This window comes from Pholcus phalangioides, unplaced genomic scaffold, assembly GCF_987345545.1.
Source record: "Pholcus phalangioides strain wild (caught in Gottingen) unplaced genomic scaffold, Ppha-v1.0 ptg000009l_1, whole genome shotgun sequence".
Taxonomy (NCBI): domain Eukaryota; kingdom Metazoa; phylum Arthropoda; class Arachnida; order Araneae; family Pholcidae; genus Pholcus; species Pholcus phalangioides.
The window spans coordinates 36623274-36645917 of record NW_028301602.1 but is presented as its reverse complement, the minus strand read 5'-3'; the positions used below and the strand labels follow the sequence as shown (position 1 = coordinate 36645917).

General features: G+C 34.7%; 1 protein-coding gene across 1 annotated transcript; it reads left to right on the top strand.

The window, feature by feature from the left end:
* Positions 1-17868, top strand: LOC149082994 (uncharacterized). The gene is made up of 10 exons (XM_089236043.1): positions 1-219; positions 2057-2243; positions 5797-5869; positions 9985-10058; positions 10979-11177; positions 12255-12588; positions 12698-12880; positions 12996-13093; positions 16131-16320; positions 16499-17868. Exons 2-10 carry the CDS (start codon positions 2134-2136, stop codon positions 17770-17772), a joined length of 2535 nt encoding a protein of 844 aa, XP_089092169.1. The 5' UTR covers positions 1-219; positions 2057-2133; the 3' UTR covers positions 17773-17868.
* The last annotated feature ends 4776 nt before the right edge of the window (positions 17869-22644 follow it).

Below are 22644 nucleotides of genomic sequence, written 5' to 3'. Positions count from 1 at the left end.
GCTTTGGTATACTGCCAACCCTGCGTAAACATTCGTGATCCTGTCATTACGTTGTTGAAGGAGAAATATCTTGTAAATATCGAAATCTTTTCAGAGAAAATGAGTGAAATTATTATTTAATGTCGGAATTGCTATCTTCGTAGAAAAAAATCGGGACACCGTGGCCCTCAGACAATCGCCGTAAACAAGTGGCCCAACATTTTGATGTCAGCTGCCTGGGTATGTAACGTTTTCATGCCTTTTTTTTCTAATCAAGATAGTTTAGTATGTGTTCGGAATATAATTTTCGGCTCCTTAAATCGTTAAATTAGATGAATTGATTTCGATATTTGTTACGTAGGAACATAGCCGATTTTTAAATCTCAAGATTATAATGATGACGTACCAATTACGGCCAATGATTATAATGATGATGCACCACAACAGTCTAGTTGACATTAATGATTACTTAGAGCAGCGTGGCCCGGATTGGGCCCTGGAATGAACCCTAAGGGTGATAGTTCCTGAATACTCTTAGTCATGGACCCCCCTGTTAGAAATCTTGGTGTCTGCCATGGACGTCCACTCATAGTCTTGGTCCCCCGAAAATGTTGGTGTCACCATGGACCCCCTCCTTCAGCAGCAGAAACTACAGCTGTCTATCAGCAAGAATACTCTTGAAGAATGGAGAACATTCTATCCAGTAGTAGTAAATTCGATGTGATAGCAGTCATCTAATGCACTGCAAAAAAACCCTAAAAATGTTTCGTGCTCTTATACAGAGAGACGTCGCCACAGGTACAATTTTTGTCAAATCACACTATTACTACTACTGCAGTCCAACAACTTTGCAGCGGTTCTGTTGTGTGTTAATTTAATTAAAACTTTTTTTGAGTATATATATTTCAACTTGCCATTAACATTTTATAATTCTACATTTGGGTCGTGGATCCCCAGGGGGGTTTGGGCACCCCTAATTGGGAAATGTTGCTCTGGATAAAAAGACTAGTTGACTGAATGACTGAAGTTGCCCATTTTTCTTCCAAAACTCAAGAGACTGAGAAAGAATAAAGCTGGAGTTTGCTAGGAGTAGAACTTTTGTGGCGTGAAAACGCTGATTGGTTAAAAACCTGAAATTCAGGTTTACATAATACATAGAATATATTTATTTATACAACATGCAGGACCATTGTTTGCTTGTTGGTTTTAGCATTTTTATGCTCGCTCAATTCAGCAGTTATTTACGTTTCCATTTCTCTTGTGTTTCATGATATTTTTCATATTGTTTTCTATGCTGGCGATTTTGTTTTTCGGCGCTCGTAATGTGTCTAACGGCCTTGGCGACTTCTGATGGAGTCGTCGGACATATTTGGCGCCGAAAAAAAAAAAGTCGCCGAAAATCGCCAACCTGTCCCCTATACCGAAGCTGTTCCAAGTGAAGATGAGCATTTGCAAAGAAGTCTGAGAGGGAAGCTGTGCCATCTATATGCTACAAACACAACCCCTCTAACAGTCACCCCTGTTTACGGCCGAATAACAATTGTTTTATTTTGAACGCTTTATTAAGGATTTTTTTTATGGACGATTTTTTTTCTCGCCAAAGAGGAGTTTTACTGTATTGCAATACTGGAGGAGTAAGGAGACTAGCATGTGAAGTTGCCAGTCACCAATACCCCAATATCCTTGTCTGATCGGCACCATAGAAATACACATTTTTGTTGCCTCGATACCAAGTTTTCTGGTATCAGACAACATCAGCATCCGCATGTGAGGAGGTCCTTACCTTAATAGTATTTTTTGGTGATTTTCTCAACTAATATTCTCATTAACCCTGAGTTTCTTAACCAACCAAGAAGTTGAGCTGCTTGTGTAAATAATTTTGCCAGTTCAGAAATAGGCTGGCCAAAGCGCAAAATAGTTCAGCTTCTCATATGTTTCAGACTTCATCTGATACTCAGAGGTGGGGGATTTTGTGAAATAACCAGAAGAGAGGCATTTTGGATTAAAATTTTTTGTATGAAAGTTGTATTACACGTTTTATGTTAAATTTTGAAAAAAAATTATGTTCTGATTCTAGGTAATTGGTGTTATGGATCCTTTTGAGCTTATTAATATTTTGTGGATGATGTTGGACAATAACAATTCAATTATCTGATGGCTATCGACGTAATAGTTAATGAACTGTCATGGCTTCTCACTTTGATATGTCTCTGTGTGTTTGCTGTTCTCCTTGCCATGTGTGTTTGCTCAAAGAATAATGAACTGTAAGTAGTTTTACTACAATTGTTGTCAATTTTTTGAAAAGTAACAGAAAATGCACACATGCGAAAAAAAGTCTAACCGAGCACGATTTTTAGTCCCTAAAAATTGTGAAAAGTCCTTGGGGGAAAGTTCATTTTCAAGTCCTCAAAAGCAGGGCATAACAAATCTCAGCTCACCACTTTTTTAAAAATTGGAAATGACACTTAAAATTTTATGTATATAGAAAAAATTTTAAGATTTTAATTTAGTCTGAGGACAATACAAAATTTTCTGCGTTTCTACGTGTATGCCTACCAATATTGAAAGGGGCCACCAAATCGTTAGAAAGTTGAAAAAAAATTAGTTTAGACAAAAATATATTTGTTTCTGAGAAATTTGGTTGGTGTCTGCATTTTATTTTTTTGATTTGTCAAGCCGTAGTTCTCGTCTTCTAAAATGCATAGGTTAAGAACTCGAAGGGAAAAAAAGAGCATATGAGGATGGAGTGTATATCTGTTTTAACTGTAGGTATCATCACAGTGTTCCTAGTGATCTGGAAAAGCAGGGAAGATGTAAAAATACTTACTGAAAGTCAGAGAAATATGTAAATATTTGATAAAAGTCGGGAAGGGAAAAAACAAACTCAAAAAATGTTTAGAAGGTTGAGATTTTGAATTACATTTCTTTCTTCAAGCTTTTCAATCAGGGAAAATCAAGGAAATGGTCGAGCAGATTTTTCTGGGAACCCTGCATTAGTTCTCGTTATCAAGTGGGTGTAGTGCAAGCATCTTCAACCCATTGCTCGCTAGCACAACGGTGCTCCCCAAAGTACCCAGAGTGCTCGATGCTCATGTCCTATTTTGTACTCTTGAGTATTTGATCAACGTTCCAATTAAACACTTGTAGGAATTTCATTCAAGGATTGAAATCACGCTGATTTCATGCATTTGTAAGTCAAACTTGCCGTAAGGTGAGCTCTTCTTTTGATGATAGGTGCAGGTAGTGTTTGCGGCTGGAAAAAGGTTGAAGACCTCTGGTGTAGTGTATGACAGAAACACAAATTCAATAGTCAGTTATAAGTTAATAGTTGTGTAGGGTTCTCCCCCTCCCCCCCCCCACTACATTTCTGTTGAAAAATAGCTCGTGCTGTTGTGGTAGGACGAATTTCTTTTTTCTTCTTCAATATTCTTTATGCATTATTCACAGGTATAGACTGTTACTATTAAGCTACTGTACCATACACGCATTTCATAAACTTTCTTGCATCTGATTTTTGTAAACTTCAGTGCATGCCTGAAAGTTTTGTCTGTGTGAATGCAAGACCCTAACATGCTTATGATGCCAGAGCAAGGTTCGTATGGGTAAGGGAAAACAAGAAATTGTGGGGAAAATTTTTTTACTAAAAGCAGTCAAGAAAATCGGGGAAAATAGCCCATTTTTGTTGTAAAACTTCGGAAATATCTGACAAGTTCTGTGGAAAATTGTTGCAATTGCTTTCTGATCAAAAACAAAAAAGGGGGAAAACAACATTTTTTTTCCTTGAAAAGGGAAATTAAGAATGTAAATTGCGATCTGATAACATGGTAAATATTGATAATCATAAATCCTACTGTTGAATGCCAAAAATTGTTGTAAACAATCTCAAATAGAGATTTTTTTCCCAACTTTTCAATTACAGCGCCAACGCGAATGGGTAGTGTATAAACTAACTGCAAGGAATTGTGATGCAGTGAAACCAACTACATCTTTGTCTAATTATGTCACAAAGGAAACAACAGTGAAGGCTGAAATCCTATGAATATTGAAATTAGTAATTTCCCACTCATCCTATAATAACTCAAGGATGTGAAAAATTTTTAAGGTAATGTTTCCATGCAGTGATATTTGTAGAAAAGAAAAATCCTGCGTTTCTTGACCGTGTTACATTTTTCTATCAGGTGTAGTTGAAAAGCATATATAAGTGTATAAAAAATGTAACAGTAATCTATGATGGGGATGTTTATTATAATATAATATTATAATTAGGGGATTTAAATCTGATTACTCAGTCATCTCCAAGGGTATTTAAATATGACATCATTGGGCTAGTTATCAATAATTTATATTAAATTTTTGATTGAAAAATTACTTTGAACTTTTGGAAAATTTGACGGGAAAACCTGGAAAAATCAGGGAAATTTTTTTGCGAAAACGAGTATGAACCCTGCAGAGTTATGCATGGTTCTGTGATTCATGTTTGAGAAGTGCCGCCATCAGTCTTCCATACTTTACTGCACGCCAATTCCAGTCATATATCGCCATATAGCAATTTCCAACTCACATAGTTGGGTGGGAAATGAAGGTGCCATCTATCACCCCAGGCTTAATAAATAAAGAACTTTTCTTATGTTCTTTTTGCTGGATTCGAATCCATGGACCTTGACAGCAACTTCCATTAGTGGAAGACAAACATCTTACCACTGCGCCACCCTGGAACTCAGTCTTCCATACTGGAAGTGAAAGTGGCAGGATCCTGAATTTTTGCATTTGCGTTAAGTATTGATATTAAATCTCTGTGGAAAGACTTTTTTTAATGGGGGGAGGGGGACTGACTTGCTTTCTGGAAGTTAGAGAACCACAGAAAACTAACTTTGGCTGACCATCACTGTGCCACTTGCAGGATCAAACCTTGGTCATTGTGATGCTAGTCTGCCACAACGCCCACATATTGACATAACTTCCAAATATACCAGGGGGTGCACACCCTCTGGATCTCTGGCCAACCAAATGTGGCCAACAAAAGTGTACCATCCATTTTGCAAAATGAGTCCTGAAAGAAGTATAGGCCTAAATCTCCCTACTACACAATAATTCACCTGTTTATGGCCATAAAGGGTAGCCATCTCTCATAAGTAATGATATTGGAATGTATATTATAACTTTTCATTTGTAGAATAAATAGAAGATGCTCTCCGACACGACCCAGCCTCCTAGGAGGTGAAGAGAGGAAGTTGTCTTGCACAACAGCTCTGGGCATGAGCGGTCATCAATCAATCAATCATAAGTAATGAAGTTTAGCACTTAGTTAGCTAGGATATAAAACATTGTATCTTTACTAATTACAGTGGATCCTGCTTATAACCTTCTTCAAAAAACCATCATGAAAAAATATTGTAAGCGAGAAAGCTCTTCAAAAAGAAAATTTTGATGAATATATTATAGTGTGAGTTATAGAATCATATGAAAATAGGCAGTACTAAGCAAGAAAATGTTCTAAAAGAAAAAGTAGGAATGTTACATGCAAGATCGAATGTATTTTGATTTATCATAAGTCATTTGTTGAGTTTCTTCACAACTTTCTCATACAAATTTTAATATGCCCAATGAGGGCTGGACAAATCTAAAAAAATTTACATGCCTGAATAGCACCTGCCAGGATGTGATTGAAAAAAATTTATGCCTGGTTAAAATGTTTTCATGCCTTGGGCATGTCGATCAATAAATTTGTACAGCCCTTCATGCATGAAACGCTTAAAATTTTTTTTTTCTTGTAGTAAAATATACAAGAAATTATATTGATAATGATAATTTTTTCAGTCCATCCCATGAATATGGCACTGCTGGGCGTCTGTCCATGACCAGAGATTCACCAATATTTCAGCAACATCAAGTAAGATTGAAGCAAAATATTTATGTACATTTATATGCTATTTTTTATATTTCACATGTGTCATTTTGAAAGAGTTTTGAAAATTTGTAATCCAATTCAAATATCTACCATTAACATAGCTACAGGGAATTGCAATCGTATACAGGGAGAGAGAGAGAAAGAATAGCATTAATTTTTGCAAAAACATGGAATTCTTAAAGAAATTGCCAATTACCGCTGAAGTTTCTAAAATTAAGAATTGTTGCAAATCGCAGTAAAAATATTTGACAACAATGAAACGAAATTCATTCATCAACATCATTCATTATAAAATAAATATTTATTCAATTAAATATTAGAATTTAGTATAACACTTACATACTCAGTTATCGCAGTTAACTTTCTTCTCTTAACACATTATACTGAAACAATAATTTAGAACGCTCTCACTACTTGTCCAGACGACCGAAAATACATGCTTTTGCTCACATCATCTGTAAGACAGTCCGAAATACTCTGTCAATTGATTAGTCCTTTATACACCAAGTGGTCGGAGAAACCCTTGAGCCAGGATAACATAGGTTTGCAGCTTGAAGTGCCCGATCAAGCTATCGGCCAATCATTGAGTAGGAGACAGCAACAGATAAACATCGAGGGAAGTCCTGAGTTAGCCGGTCTGGCTACCAATCAATCCATATGATAGACGACGGACAAAGACAGCATTGTATTATCACATGTGAATGGGTGATGAGACGCTAGCGGTGCCGAGGCACACCTTTCCACAATTAGTAAATCACTATGATTGAGAGATCACATGCCTCAACAGTACGAAATACCTTTATGACAAGGTAACAGTTTTGAAGTAGCTGGAATCAGTGATGCATCTCACTATGCATCAAGTATTTATATGAGAGCGTTCCCACCATGCATCACAATAGGAATCAATCCCAAGGACGAAGGCACAGCACTGAACTCTATATCTAATTTACATATTTTCATGAAAGGGAAAATATTGCACAAAATGTATCACAGAATCTGGCAACAACACAAATAAAGGAAATTGGAGATCTGGCCAGGATCCATAACTTATAGGCCTATTGCAATTTGTATTAGCTCATGTCATTATTAACCATGAGATAGTCATAGGACCCACCGATGGCGTGAAGGTAAAATTATTGCACATTTCTATATAGCACTTGCAGGACAATATTGTATTACACAAATATATATAATTTTGCAAAACACTAATATTCCGTATTGCACAAACAATTCATTTCTCAACACAATAATTCAGTAATTCTGAGTTTTGACGACGACGACTCAACACAGTTCCCACAAACAAGCTGCGGAACCCCACAGTGAAAGAGAAGGCAACAAAACGAGCTATTGGGATCTCTCACATATATGTAAACCAGAATTTATATGGGACGTTGGCAGCCAGACCTCTGACCCTGTTCTCACCTGACAGTCAGGAGACCCCAACCCCTGATTGTCAGACTAAACAAACTAACTGGCCCATACCAGATCGCTAGTGGGTGCCTCACGTGGTTTCCAGTAGCCAAACGAATCCTTGGGGTCTAAATAAAGATTAAAAGTTGAAGAATTAAGGTTTTTAAGAGATCCTAGGTCGTCATGTTACAGAAGCTTTCCTCTGTTTTGCATAACATTATAAAATTTATTCGAAAAAGTGAGTGTGTACATCATGCCCTCTATGGTTCATGGATACCATTCGTAACTTTTTTCTTGAAAAGAAAAGAGCATTCAAAGAGTATAAAAGTGGATGAGGTGACCTATGTTTGTTTACTGATAAAAGAACAACATTGAAGAAAGCAATAAGAGATAGAAAAAAGGAAGTTGAATCTAGATTGGCAGATAACATTGGCCCTGACCCAAAGTCACTTTTTAGATACGTCTAATGGATGTAAGGGGACAAGTTGGCCCCCTCTCGATAGGAGGGTCTATCAATTTTTCGCATCTGTTTTTAATAGAGAAACTGATATTCAATGTATAGGCATTGCATGGGGTAATAAAATTCTCAACAAATTCAAGTAGAAGACGTGGAGGTCCTAAATCTTCAAAAAAATGTATGTGTAAGCAAAGTACTGAGACCAAATGATATCTATCCCAGGGTCCTCAGGGAGTGTGCTAATGAATTGTTGGGGCCAGTCACACAGATCTACAGGAATAGTGTTGCTTAGGGTATTGTCCCAAGAGATTGGAAACTTGCTAATGTTGTTCTGATATTTAAAAAGGGATAGTAGAGAAGCAGTGTCCAATTATCGTCCAGTCAGTTTGACGAGCTCCCTCTCAAAAAGTTCGGAAATTATTTTCAAAAGGTAGTTGATGAAGTGGATAGACGAGAATAATATATTGTCGGATAATCAGCATGGTTCAGGAAAGGGGAAGTCGTGTGTGACTAACATCCTTTGCTTCTATGATCACATGATAAAGGCTTTGGGTAAGGGTAAAAATGTAGATGTTGTTTACCTTGATTTCCAGAAGGCATTCGATCGGGTCCAATAGGGTGAACTCTTAAAGCGTTTACACGAGATTGGGGGGCAACTTGCTGAATTTGATGGAATCATGGTTAAGAGATAGGTCACAACGAGTTAGGGTGAACAGGAATTCTGTAGTTGGACAGGCATCACAAGTGGAGTTCCTAAAGGAAGTGTCCTTAGCCCCATACTTTTTTCATTTTTTATCGATAAACTCGATCAAGGCATCGATGGGATTGCTAGCAAATTCGTAGATGACGTGAAGCTAATGGGGGTAATCGCGAATCAAAGAGATAGGGAGTTGCTCCAGACCAACTTAAACAGGATTGCAGCATGGGCAAATGAATGGAGCATGACGTTTAGCTTTGACAAGCGCATGGTAACTCATTTTGGTTTGAACAACCCATGGTTCTCTTACGAGTTGAATGGTGTCACTATCCCGGATGCAACTAGGATCCTTAATTTAGGAATTCTCATTGATGAGTGGCTTAGGTTTTCTGAACATTGTTCAGCAGTGGTCAAAACAAATAGAATGCTTGGTTTAATTTTCAAAAAAGGTCTCTCCACGTTCTTTTAAAGTCATTCTTCCGCTTTTTCGAGGCTTAGTTCATCCTGGACTGGAGTATGCTGTGAGGGTTTTGGAGACCATACCTACAGAGGGACATAGACTTGATTGAAGGGGTGCAGAGAAGAGCTACACATACCCTTATTGGCCATCAGGGCTTGAGTTATGAAGAGATACTTTATTTTTTGAATATGCTTACATTGGATGAATGTAGGTGTCAGGGGAGATATGAACAAAGTGTTCAAAATTTTCAACGGGGTGGATAGGATGAACTATGAATTATTATTACACTGTCAATCTACTGCTTTTACAAGGGGACACCAGTATCGATTAGTAAGAGACAATTCTAAATTATGGTGTTATAAAGAATTTTTCTCTAATAGGGTTGTTAATGAATGGAATAGCTTATATACCCCCAGAGGGAGTAAATTCTAACACAATTGACACATTTAAAAAGAAATACTATAAACATGTGGGGGTAAATTGAGAAGCTACCCATATTTAGAATAAGAAAACCATAAGTATTCTTTTTTTATGGGCATTGTCTAATATTTTATTATGTATATATTGTTTGTAATTGCATTTTTAATTGGGTTGCTGTATTTTTGAAATGTATGACATCCATATTTGTATGGGCATCTTTTTCTCAGCCACCTCGTTGGGCATTTTGCCTGTGTTGGCGTTGTATTTGTATATTTACTAGTTATAAAGAATACTGTGAGTGAGGTGTGAGCGCAACAGGAACATCTCGAATTCACAAAACTGGCAGGGGCTGGTTGTCTGTTTGACAGATATTTAGTCACCTAGGGTTAAAGAAAAGGACAATTTTATGAGAAGTTCAATCTTCAAAATTTGATCCAACCAGAAACACATGAATGTCCCGTAAAATGTGGATTATAAATTTGTACTATATATAGTGATCCATAGAAGTATTTTAGACAGTTTACTGGTCCTTGGATGTAGAAAGGCTGAGAAACGCTGCCATATATATTTGTTTTTTGCCTGTGCATGTATGTGTTGCCAATGAAAACTTCAGAAATAAGTGGTACTAAAGTTTTTTAATTGTATTTTTTCAGTCAAGCAATGGCAATGTTGTTACTCTGAGATCAACAGAAATAGATTCTCCTGATGATGATGTCAGTTTAAAGAGGTATTTATATTATGACTTTATTAGGTTGCACAAGTTATTCTATCTCATGAATTACGACCTATAACTTATCTCCAGAAACTGGCATGATTCTGAGGAATTGAGTATGCTATGTGCGGTGTGTTTAATATGGGATGTGCCTCGAGCCGGGATTACACTATAAAAATTTAATAAAATATCTTTTACAAATTTTGAAAAATCAACTAATGAACCCATTCATTACATTCAAGTAAATGCAACCAATCAGCTAATTGATTGTATTTTTCTAGTTTTATAAAATAACTTTTCTACAACTTTTATAGTGTAATCCTGGCCTTATGAAAGGGTAGCCTGTATTTATGTCCCAAAGATATTCTGAAATAACCTTAATCATGGAGAGACATTTTAATCATGAAGAGCTAAAAAATGAAGTAAAAAAAAGTCATGATTAAGCACAGAAGCAGATTTATGGTTTTGCCTCTTGTAGGCTATACAAGTTTTTTGCCACCCTCTTCCAATTTTAGTCTAATTTTCTTGACCACCCACTCCTCAAATTTTCACATAGTCAAACTTGCTATAGCCTGCTTAACCTCTCGGTGAATATGTCTCTGATTGTGTATCTTCTATGCAATATGCTATTTTTCAGTGTAAAGTTACAGAAAATATGGGCATTTTGGTGAAACTTTTATTGCATGAAAAAGAATTGTTTTCTACAGGCCCTTCTGTATTTTAGTTTCATGCTTGAAGAATGTATTATTTATTTTAATTAACTTCATATAATCTGAATTTGTGAGTTACTTATCATAAAATGTTTGAAATATTTTACCTTGAATGAAAATTCAAATGGATTAAAGAAATCCATTTATGGTAAAGTAAAATTTTCTGTATTCCATTCTATAGATCATATCAAATTTTTATTTCTGTTAATTAAAAACCTGTTTCAGAAATTCGTGGATTGTGAAGGATAGAGCATTACCTGACATACCCGAAACAAAACATGGTCCTCAAATGGTCGTACCCATTGAAACAAATCATATTCCAGCAACTGTTCCTGTTTCGCAAGATGAAACAAATCAAAAGAAAAAAACGCATAACAAACCACTTGCACCCAAACCACCTGCTTCAGAATCATCATTGAAAGAGGTTTGTTAATCATTTAAAATTATAATTTGCATTGATTTTATGATCCTTCGAGTTCTTGAAGTTCAAGCTACATATTTAACTTAATAAATTCAATATATGGTTCATTATGGTAAAACCCCTCTTAACGGACACCCCTCAGATGCAATCACCCTCTTTTATGGCCATATAATAATTTCCCCTTGTATAACAAAGGTTTGCATTTCAAATCCCTGATTAACAGTCATCCCTCTTTTGCGGACAATTGTTTTTGTCCTACTAATGTCTGCAGAAGAGAGGTTTTGCTGTAATTCACTTGCATTATGTGGTTAATTGGTTGCATTAAATTATTCTTAAATGTGACAAGTTTAGTCTCATTTAGATCCCATTCCTTGATGAAAATTTTGATGGCATAGTCAATGTGTTAGGCATTCCATCGGAGCTGATTAGCTGATTTTTTTCTATATAGCAGTATTCGTACATGCCAACCTTGGGACTAAGATGCCCCATGGTGGCAATGTTCACTGGTGGGGGTCCCCCAACTTTTTCTTCATTTTAAAAACTCAAATCAATTTTCTTATTTTATTCAGCTTGACTATATCAGGCATTTACCCAGCTCTGACAACCATTTAAATTAGCCTTTTGTTTAAGTTTGGGTCTGTTTTTGAGTGATTATTTCTCAGGAAATTAATAAAAGTTCATTTTTTTTGGAACAAGACTCTATTACTGCTTCATCATTATCGACATCTCTCTTCTGCTTTCTTTGTAGAAACGTATCTATGAAAAATGTTATGAAGAAAACTTGATAAATTATGCTTACATAAATAAAACTTATAAATTATGCTTATTTGACAGATTGGTGGGCTTGGTGTTGTTTTCCTTTTTCGGCATTAAAATCGAGTCAAATTTCACAGGTTGAAAATTTTAAAATTAACTTTCTAAAATAGTTTTGCAGTAAAAACATATACAGTGATGGATGCAAGTATAAGTTTTCATTATTAATCATTAAAGTCAAACTTTAAACTACAGAATATTTTCGTTAAAAATATAAGACATTAATGGTTTATGTTATAATGATATTCACAAATCACTTTTCTTTAGAGCCAAGAGAAGACCACCAAAGAGGTGGCTCCTCGTGTGATGAAGATTACTGTTAATGACAAGAGCACGTCCACGACAGATGAAACCAGTGGAAGCATCAGTGCTCCTGTGATATCATCAAATTCGCGTCCATGGTCTCAGGTCATTGAAAGCATTCCTGGTACGTCATCGGGATCTGTTGTTTTGAAAGGCATTGGCAATAGTCATCCTCATGGTGATGCAGGTGTTTCCAGTAGCCCCCCACGTAGACTTTCAGACTCGGACACCTATAATTACGAACCTGTTAATTCTTCATATTTAAAACCCAGAGTGGAAACTGCTACTTCTAGTCCAGGTAAAACCAGCTATAAACTTTCTCAATTTGAGAGCAGTATCATAAATGCATCAGTCTTTGAATAAAAAAAAAAAACCTTAAGTTTTTAATACTTATTTGTTTTTTATAGTATGCATAAAAATAACTCAGAATGCTGCATCCAATGAAATGCCACCTTCTCCAGTCACACCAGCTGGGCTGGCTGTTGCTGGAGCTGTGCCTTCCTCAGATATTCCTTATATGACTCCACCTCTTCTTCATAACCCACCGTTGGTGAATGAGGATAGCGTTGAAAGACGAGCTGGCTCATCAGGTGCATGAATAAGAGAATTTTTCCTCTTTGTTTTCTACTCTGATGCATATGAAAATTGTGTTTAAAAAAATAAAATTATTCAAATATTATAGGAACTTAATTTTTATTTTGAAAGGTTCTCGCTCTGAGGTTCCTTACACAGTCATCTCTGTCCGTGAGCCCCTTGCTCGGGTTCGAGAAACAATGAGAAAACACAGAAATACTACCAATCAGGTAAATTTGTTCATTTCTAAGTGGAGACAGCATTCAATAAGCTAGTTGGTTTTGTGTGTGCATGTAAATGATGCTTTACAAGAGATCACTTTTATTCAATGCTCAAAGTTTTTGCAGTATATGTAATTCTTCATGAATATCTTGATTTATTAAAATTATCTTATTTATTTTATGGAGTTTGTGCACGACTGTCCTCCATTTACATTCGAAATATTTTCGGAGCAGTTACAAATTTTTTTAAGCTTGGAAAAAATTAAAAATTTCACCATATCCCAAATTATACTTTGCCAAAGATATTTCTTAAATGAATGTTTAAACAAAATTCTTCAAAACTATATCTATGAGCTGAGCAGAAGCATGGTTTATCAACATTTAAAAGTGCATAAGTAACTAAATTTTCACAAGGAGAGTTCTGTGAAGATAGAGTTATAAATTATGCCTAAGGACACTGATTAACCATACAAAATATTCCAGCATGAGATAACGATTCACACCTCATGTATATCTAATTATGTTTATTAATTAAATAGATCAAATATATATTTTTTAATATATGGTATGATCAGTGATGTCAATGACAAGCTATACTGCATTAAATGCTGTTATCTGAGATAGTTCGAATAGAATGACACCAGTAGTTTGATGAAGTAGGACCCTGATTATCCAACCCTTATTAATCTGGAACTTTCTGTTAACCACTGTTGATTTCCTTAGTTATGAGTAAATAATCTTTAAGTTCTGAAATTCTCTTACCAATGAATTTCTGTAACCTTCGTAACTTACTTTAAAGCTCTCATGCTTTTATAACAAATGTAATGCACTTTAATATTATGCCATATTATTTTGAGCCTTGTGGCGCCGCCGCCGAAACGAGTGGGAAAAGAAAGCCACTTCCTTAGAGCGATGATTGATGTACGCTCTCATAGCGCCATCATGTGATTATTCGAGTTATCACCCGTTTCTCCATCTCATAAGAATGCTTTCAAGATTGATGTTCATTCTTCCTTAAAATCTTGTTCTCATGTGTTCTTACGTGTAGACAAAGTTTGACTAGCATTAAGCGCACCCTATACTGGACCACATCCTGTAGTGCAAAGGACCGACAAAGTTTTTGTAATCAAAGTGAATGGTAAATCTATCTCAGTGTCTATTGACAGAGTCAAACCTGCATTCACAATGGATGACAGAGAATCTAAAGAGGACTCTGAAAGTCCAGTGTCAATGACAGAAAAAACAGTAACAACTCGCTATGGACGAAAAGTTCATTTTCCAGAACAATTTGTTTCGTATTTTTGATTGCACGTGTTTTTACAACCATTTATATTCTTGTATTTTATGTCTTTACATTTGCGCATATGTTTTTATACTATTTTCACATTTCTTGCATGAGTGTTAATTTACATTATTTTTTTTCAAATCCTTGCAAATATGTGTTTACATCGTATACATTCATATTTTTCATTTTGTCTCTGCAAAATATTGAATTCTAACCTGTCGCAGATATTTATACACACATGCATATTGGTTATTATTTGTTATAATTTTGTATCGTCAATATGTAAATGTCAATCTCGTATTTCCTACATTCTCGTTCGCTCGCTCACTGGGGGGGATAGTCTGTGGCATCACCGCCGAAACAAGTGGGAAAAGAAAGCTACTTCCTCAGAGCGATGATTGATGTACGCGCTCAAAGCGCCATCATGTGATTATTCAAGTTATCACTCAGTTCGTTTCTCGTCCTGTACATAGTATGTTGTGTAAATAAAGTCCGTCCTTTCGTGTAAGATAAAAATGCATGTCTCTGTCTTGAAACTACACAAACTAAACAAGTGGAAAAAGAAAGCTACTTCCTCAGAGCAATGATTGATGTAGGCGCTCAAAGCGCCATCATGTGATTATTCAAGTTATCACTCAGTTCGTTTCTCGTCCTGTACATAGTATGTTGTGTAAATAAAGTCCGTCCTTTCGTGTAAGATAAAAATGCATGTCTCTGTCTTGAAACTACACGCAACCATCTAATAATACAACCGATGCCTCTCATAATTCACGATAGCCTATTGTCATCTATCAACTCCATTTTCATTAATCATTGATTTCCAGTGAAAACCTCTAGTACTGCCATACTTTAAGACAACTCTAGTGGCCTAGCATTATATAGTGAAACCTCCCAACAATGGGCACTAACGTAACTTAGCAAATGTGGCTGTTATTTGGAGGTTACCATAGTTGAGAGTTTCATTATATCTGAAACATAGATTAAATTTTTGGATTGCTTGTAAAGTTATAACCACTCATGCTATGATTAATTAGAAGAAGCTGTTTTTTTTTATTGTAGCACATGACATTTATTTTGCATTTAAGATGCATAAATTTTTCATAAAGAACTTTGTGTTTTCTATTAATTTCATTCAAAAATTTCATGAAGAAAAATGCATACAGCTGCACCATCATCCTTGTATCCTGGGACATGTATTCTTTAGACCAGTTTCATCCTCTGGTACAATTAGCTATTTTGTGTTTTTAACTGAGGCAGTATTTTCAATTAGTGCTTATCTAGGCACGCTTGGCCAAACAGCATGAAAAACAAGGACTCTCTGGTCTATGACTAGTCACTTGCAGAATTTTAACCCTAAGTTCTGCTTTGTTCTTTTTGAAATGCAGCTAGTGCACCTGTTAGCATCTACGTGAGGAACCTCATGTATCTGTGGACCACATTTTGGAAACCACTGACATAGGAAAGAACCGGTACTTATTTTTATGTTCTAAGGGCTCAAGAAAGGAAAAACGCAATGGGATAATGCATAATTTTTCTTTCATTTTAATTTCCAAAACGGCCACTTTTGACCATTATTCAGAGGTTAATCTTGATGTTAATCCAATAGGTTGTGTTCTGTTCTTAGTAAATATGGCAGTTGTTCAGATGTTAACCTTTGTTTGGAGGTGACTGTTATGTGAGGTTTTATTGTATATATCATTGATGTATAATCATTGTGATGAGTGTGAGTGTAAAGAGAAATGCTATATTTGTTTTGTGCAGAATTCAGAAGATGGTGAAAACCATTATTCCATGGTTCCAGAAGAAGAACAAATGTATGCTGAAATAGGTTCAGGTCACGAATCCGGCTCTTCTTCCATAACATATGCACATATAGAACCGAGAGAATTACCACCTGTTCCTCCAACTGTGGAGAGCTTGAAATCGGTGGCCCATGCACACAGCCGACAAGGTAAGATTTCCTACATGAAGTTTAGTAAGACTAACTGTAAAACTTGTAAGACTTGAATAAATATTTTTTAAACTGATTAAATTTTTTTTGTTATTTTTCTAAAAAAACAAAAATTAAATTAATTTTTTCCTGATATTTTATTTTAATTTTTCTCGCTTATTATTGATACCTTGAATAGCTTCTACTGTTTCATCATCATCTGTGGGAAGCTGTATGTCTGGATCTGGTGAAAGCGGGTCACCACCACAGTTGCGTCACTTGTCATGTCTATATTCAACTGTTGACAAAGGTGGAAAACAACGTAAAACTATTCATATTGCTGAGGGTGCTAGTGCCATTTCATCATGTAATGATAAACAGAAGAAAGTGGAAGATCTATATGCTAAGGTACGCAAGAAAAGAGTTGAATTGACTGTTAGTGTTTCCAGTGCTGAAGATTATTCAGGTTATCAGGGTATTGGTGGCGAAGATTGCGAATGTTTTACTCCTCCTCCATCTCCATGGGCAACAACAGCTCCTCCAGCTCCACCTCCTATTAGGGGTAGGCTGCAAGCTGCATCACTAGGCATGCTTCCAACAAAAGCTCAGCATGTACGCAGGCACTCTGCAGATCCAAACTTCCCTGAGAAAATTGCTGAAACAAAAAAAAGTGAAGACAAACATCTTCAAAGTGATGGTGATGGTAATGATGAGAGTGAACCAGGCTACGAACAGATCTACAATGAAGATGACGACAATGGAAACGACTCTTGCTATGAAAAGATTAAAGACGAAAATGTTGCTGGAAATGAATTGAGATCAAGTTTTAATAAGACACGAGTTTCATTGAACAAGCCAGTATTTCATCGTTACAAAACTCCAAAATCGCCAGAAAAAGAGTTTTCTGATCCTGGATATGAAACTGTTGCTCAAGTTGAAAGTGAAGGAAACTCTTCAGATCCAGGTTATGAACCAGTGCGAGTTTCAATGAATCTGGATGATTCTAACCATGGGTATATGACTGTTGACATCAGTGAAGATCCAAGTTATGAAACAGTGAAAAAGATTTACAGATCAGAAAGTGATGCTGTTGATCCTGGTTATGAGAAGGTGAAAAAGTTGTTTCGAAATGATAGTGATGCTACAGATCCAGGATATGAAAGAGTTCGAAATAAAGTATTTGAAATCAGTGAACCAGGATATGAAACTGTCAACCGTTTTGACAGTGATAATGAGCCAGGTTATGAAACCGTTAGAGAACAAGCAACAAGTAATGTAATACCTAGTAATACTCAGAATACTTTAGCTTCAGGCATATCAGTAAGTGGAAATAGCACTGTTCTTTGCAGTGCTTCAAACAGTACTGTTCTTTACATTTCTGGCACTGAGGAGAATAATTTAAAAGAGCATTTATCAAAATCTGGCTCCGATGAGTCACTAGTTGAAGCTGATGCCTCAAACACAATGTTGTAGTTTTTTATATATGCAAAATTTGTAACATTAAGATTAGTGGTGTTTTCAGACGTGTATCAAGAGTTTTACTTGACTCGGTTCCCCTTCCCCTTACAAATTTTAATATATATTAATATGGTTATTGTTGAGTGAGTGTTTGATTTTTAAATATAAAAGTTGTTATTGCCATACAGAGGTTTTATACTGTATCTACAAAAATTCATACTGTTGGTTTAGTATTGGTGGTGCTTTTTCTGTGTGAATTTTTCTGAATGAAGCGGTATTGTTAATTAACTATGTGTACAAGGCGTATAACTTGTCAATGGTTTTAAATATCTTGCCAACTTTTGTGAAGTTTGGGGTAATTTATATAATTTTTGGTTGTTGTGCTGATTACTTTTATTTTTTTTGTAGTTTTTCTAGGTAGGCTAAGAGTGACGTACATTTTGAAATCGCTTCACAAATTATTTTGGGCTTTTTGTAGATATTTTATTTATTACCATGCCAACATTCCAATTCTTTTAAACTACTTTGGTGAATAATAAGTGGAACCGGTGACATTTTTTGATTTTTTTGATGACATTTTTGAATATCTTGACATTTTCATTAGACATTTTCAATTAGATTTAGTGATAGTTTTATTCTAGATTTATAAGATTATAACATTTCAAATAGTTTTTTCCTAATGCAAATTATGATATTTTTTTTTGTATAATTTTTTTGAGTAATAAGGTATCTCATATTTTTTTTTAATCAACAAATCGTTATACATCTGTGGTTTTGTATTTCTTGTCCTATCTGCTGTGGCAATTACTTTTTAAAAAATATGAATGTAGAGGCTTGCATTCCTTATACTCATGCATCCCATACATTATCTTTTGTTTTGAAAAAAACAATAATTTATAAATCAACTATAAGCATCATCATATAACTTTCAAATAACAATTAAATTGCATTCCAACTATTTGGAATTGATTCTATCTCTCTCTGTGAGCATTAAGCAATCATTTTCTAAAAAAGTTTGCTTGCAGAATACAAGAAAACAGTAATTATGTGGAAGTTAAATTTTAACTTAAAAAGGTGATATGCAGCGTTTATGTTAGGCTCACAAATATAATTTAATATTTTTTCAAAACTGCAGTGCATAAACCCAAAGCTGATCCCCCATTAAAAAAAGTCTCTTCACAAAGAGCAATCAGCCCTACAATATTCAAAAAGTGTCATGCATAACACAAGAAGCAAAATAACCTGCCAAGTTGTCCAAGAAGACAGAAGACAGGTAACACTTCTTTGAAACACATAACAGGCATTCCTCAGAAACAAACTTCATGTTAGGTTCACAGCACATTCTGACATGCCCCAATTTGTTGGGAGTTTTTCAGAATATTTATAAGGTGCATGTGCGGTGTAGTAGTGCATACAGCCATGGGTGCTTATTTTAAAAGAATATAGTCTGACTCTTTCGTATAATGAACACAGATATTACAAATTTCTATGTATAATTTTTTTATAATGAAGTTTTTTGGTGTCTCGTGAATTTCATATTGCTTATCTATGCTATTTTGATTGCTTATAACGAACACAGATATCAGGCAAAATACCCCTATAACAAATTTTTGATCAATTTTCAAACATGGAATTGTCTCACAAACTTGTGTAATCTCATCTAAATATTTTTATCTGTAAATTTACCTTTCTGCAACCATAGGCGGAGATTGACTTGGAAGTCTGGGGGGGGGGAGGGGCAAGGTCATTATTTCTGGGGGGGCACGATGATGATGATGTCATTTCATATATACATATATATTAGATCATTCGACTCGACCTATGACGCTGCCCCCCCCCCCCGTATCTCTGCCAATGTCTGCAACTTATACTGTCTCCATTCTTTCCGTGGATTATTTATTTCTGAGAATCTAACCTTCAAACCAGCTTAGTTCACATTTGCCATTCTCAAGCTAGACTCGGACATTGCTTGGGGTGGTTTCATCATTTGCAAATTGATTTTGAGAATTGTTCAAGTATAAAATGCTACTTGTTTTTCAAAAGCTGTAGCTATAAAGTTGGTTGAAAGCAAAGCAAAAAGTAAAAGGGGGGGGGGGGAAGAAAGTCACGTATAAAAAAGAAAAAAAAAGCTGGATAACTTAATTACTCAGTTTATTTTTCTGTCTTTAAATAATTATAAACAAGGAGATTAAAAAAAAATTCTCTGGTTCCGTGCTCTTAAAAAAAAAAAGAAAATTACGTTTTGCATGTTTATCTGACAAAAATTATTCAAGTGCAAAATATTTAAAGTTTGCAAAAATGTGAGGGTGAAAAAAAGCAATGATTGACATGTTTACCTATTTGTTGATGTATGATCATTTTAATTAAATTTTTAATTTTTATTAAAATATATTTTGATCCATTCATTTTAAGAATGCTTATACAGTTAAATCTTATTATAGCAAACTCCAAGAGGCCAAAGAAATTTCGTTATAATTCCATATTTTTACATTGTACCTATGTAAACTAATCTGTGGGATTAGAAAAGTTTTCGTTAAAACGATGTTTTTGTTATAATGGTATTCATTAAAATGAGAATCAACTATATTACTGAAAAATGCATGTTGTGCATGTAAAAGGTTTAATTTTGCTTAAAAGCATTATTTTTCAAGCTGGTACAGATATAACAATTTGCATATAATGAATAGTTTCACTGTTTTTTTCTGGCTTCATTATAAGCAGGTCTGACTATATATGGCAAAAAGTATAGTGAAAATCTACAGATTATGCACAGGAAATTATGGTAACATTAGCAACCTTGTAAAAAAACAATTTATGTTTATGCAATGTTGCAATGCATGTTAACTGATTTATCTGCAAGTTAAAAAATGTTTATATGGAATTATATAAATTTTTTTAACTTTGAAGACTTTATGCTAAAAAAATTTTAATTATATTTGATTAGCTGATTGAATATGCACTCCATGAGCCACTCCAGAGGGGAAGTCTAACAGTCGCTGTGGCTTGGAAGTTCAACTTCATTTTTTAATGGGAAATCATATAATTTTATTCATAGTCTTCTATTCTTGTGGCTAAAATGTTTTGTTTAAAAAAAAACTTTTACCATTGCAACCGTCTTGACTTTCAAAAAATTGCTCTTTTTTCTCATGTTTTTGAAGACCCACCGTGAGCATGAAAAACTTGGCATGTGTTCTTTTTTTTTTTCTGCTTATTGCAACCACTAGTAGGAATTAGGAATTTCTCTTCATTTATAATTAGGTCAGACTAATTAGATAAGGAGCTTGGTCACCAAAAACTAACTTGTTTGTAAAAACAACGCAATAATCTTGGTTGTTCCAAAATAACAGAACAGGTCACAACTTGGGTCAGAGAATTTCTTAAATTTTTTGTATTTTTTTGTTTTGTAACATTCTTGAGTTGAAGGATCTTATACTGGTTAAATGATTTTCTTCCTGTTGCAATAATTGATGAAATGTGACATTTGGCATTTGGATGTAACTTTGGAATTATGATCTTTGAAAGGTGTCACTTTTTTTACCAAATAACTTCATTATTGAAGTTTGATTGTATTTTATTTATTTTTCATTTATGAAAGGAGAGTCAGTCATGAAATTATATTGCACAGATAATGTAAGTTTCAGCAAAGGCCTCAATTATTTGTAGGGTATCATTAGGATAATTAAGAAGGTGGTGTGATTATTTGGAAAATTCAGACTTTTTTGGTGGTCTTTAATAATGAGAAAATAATGAGGAGGAGGGAAAAAAGAAACAACAAAGATTGTCTTCTATGACAAAGACTGTGGAGCCCAATTTTTGATGCTTTAATTGTAATCGGAACCTCTGATTTGCAGGTATTCCTGAAAAAGCAGGCATTTGGAGACTCCATGACTAGGGTCAGAGATGTATAGTTTGTTAGCAGATATAATTATGCTGTTTGACTGCGACGGATAAAATTATGGGAGCTCTGGGCAAATGCCCCCCACTTGTCTACGATGAAATCAGCCCTGCTCTTAGTGACTATATAACTGTATAAATAAATTTTGTTTCCCCTTAATTAAATTGTGATTTTCTGATATTAATAACATTAGCATATGCACAAAATATTCATTTTAAATAGCAGGCAATATGCATAAATATATTATTAATTCAGGTTATTTTGTGCTTATTTTAAAAACTTTTTTATTTATTCCTGGGGGTTTAACTGTAGTTCCCAATTATCTGTAGTTGTCTTTATCTTATTAATCAAGGCTCTAATGTATACATGATTCTCCCCCCCCCCCAGGATTTTACTGGAAAAAATCTGCTAAAAATTAAAAAAAAAAAAAACTAAGGAGGCGTAAAGGGAATTTCTTCCATATATATAAAATAGTCTCTGAGATTTTACTCATCATTATTGTTTTAGTTTTTGATATTAATAAAAATAATGTCGATTTTTTTGAAAACGCTATTATGCATTTTAATTTATTGGTCACGTATCAAAATAAGAGACTTGTATACCAGTTCACAGCGGTTTTGGAGAGGAAATAAATCAAAATTATAGTGTTCCTATGCATTATCAGAGACATTGTTTAAATTTTTTTTCTTCTCAAAGTTCCATACATTTAATGTTTTGAAATCAGAAGTAAAAATGAATTTTTTATTCATAAAATTTCATCACTTAAGGCAAAGAAAATATCTTTTTAAACTCAGGTGTATTTGCATTTATTTTTGAGTTTTGCGCATTAAGTATTATTTAAAAATAGTTTTTTAATATTATTTTCTCATCAGTGCAATTTCGTTCAAATAATATATATTGCATTTGGATATGTTTGTGATTGTAATCATATAACTTTTTTGTGTGTGGGTTTCATGTAAATGTTTATGTATGTTTTATGCATTTCTGGATTA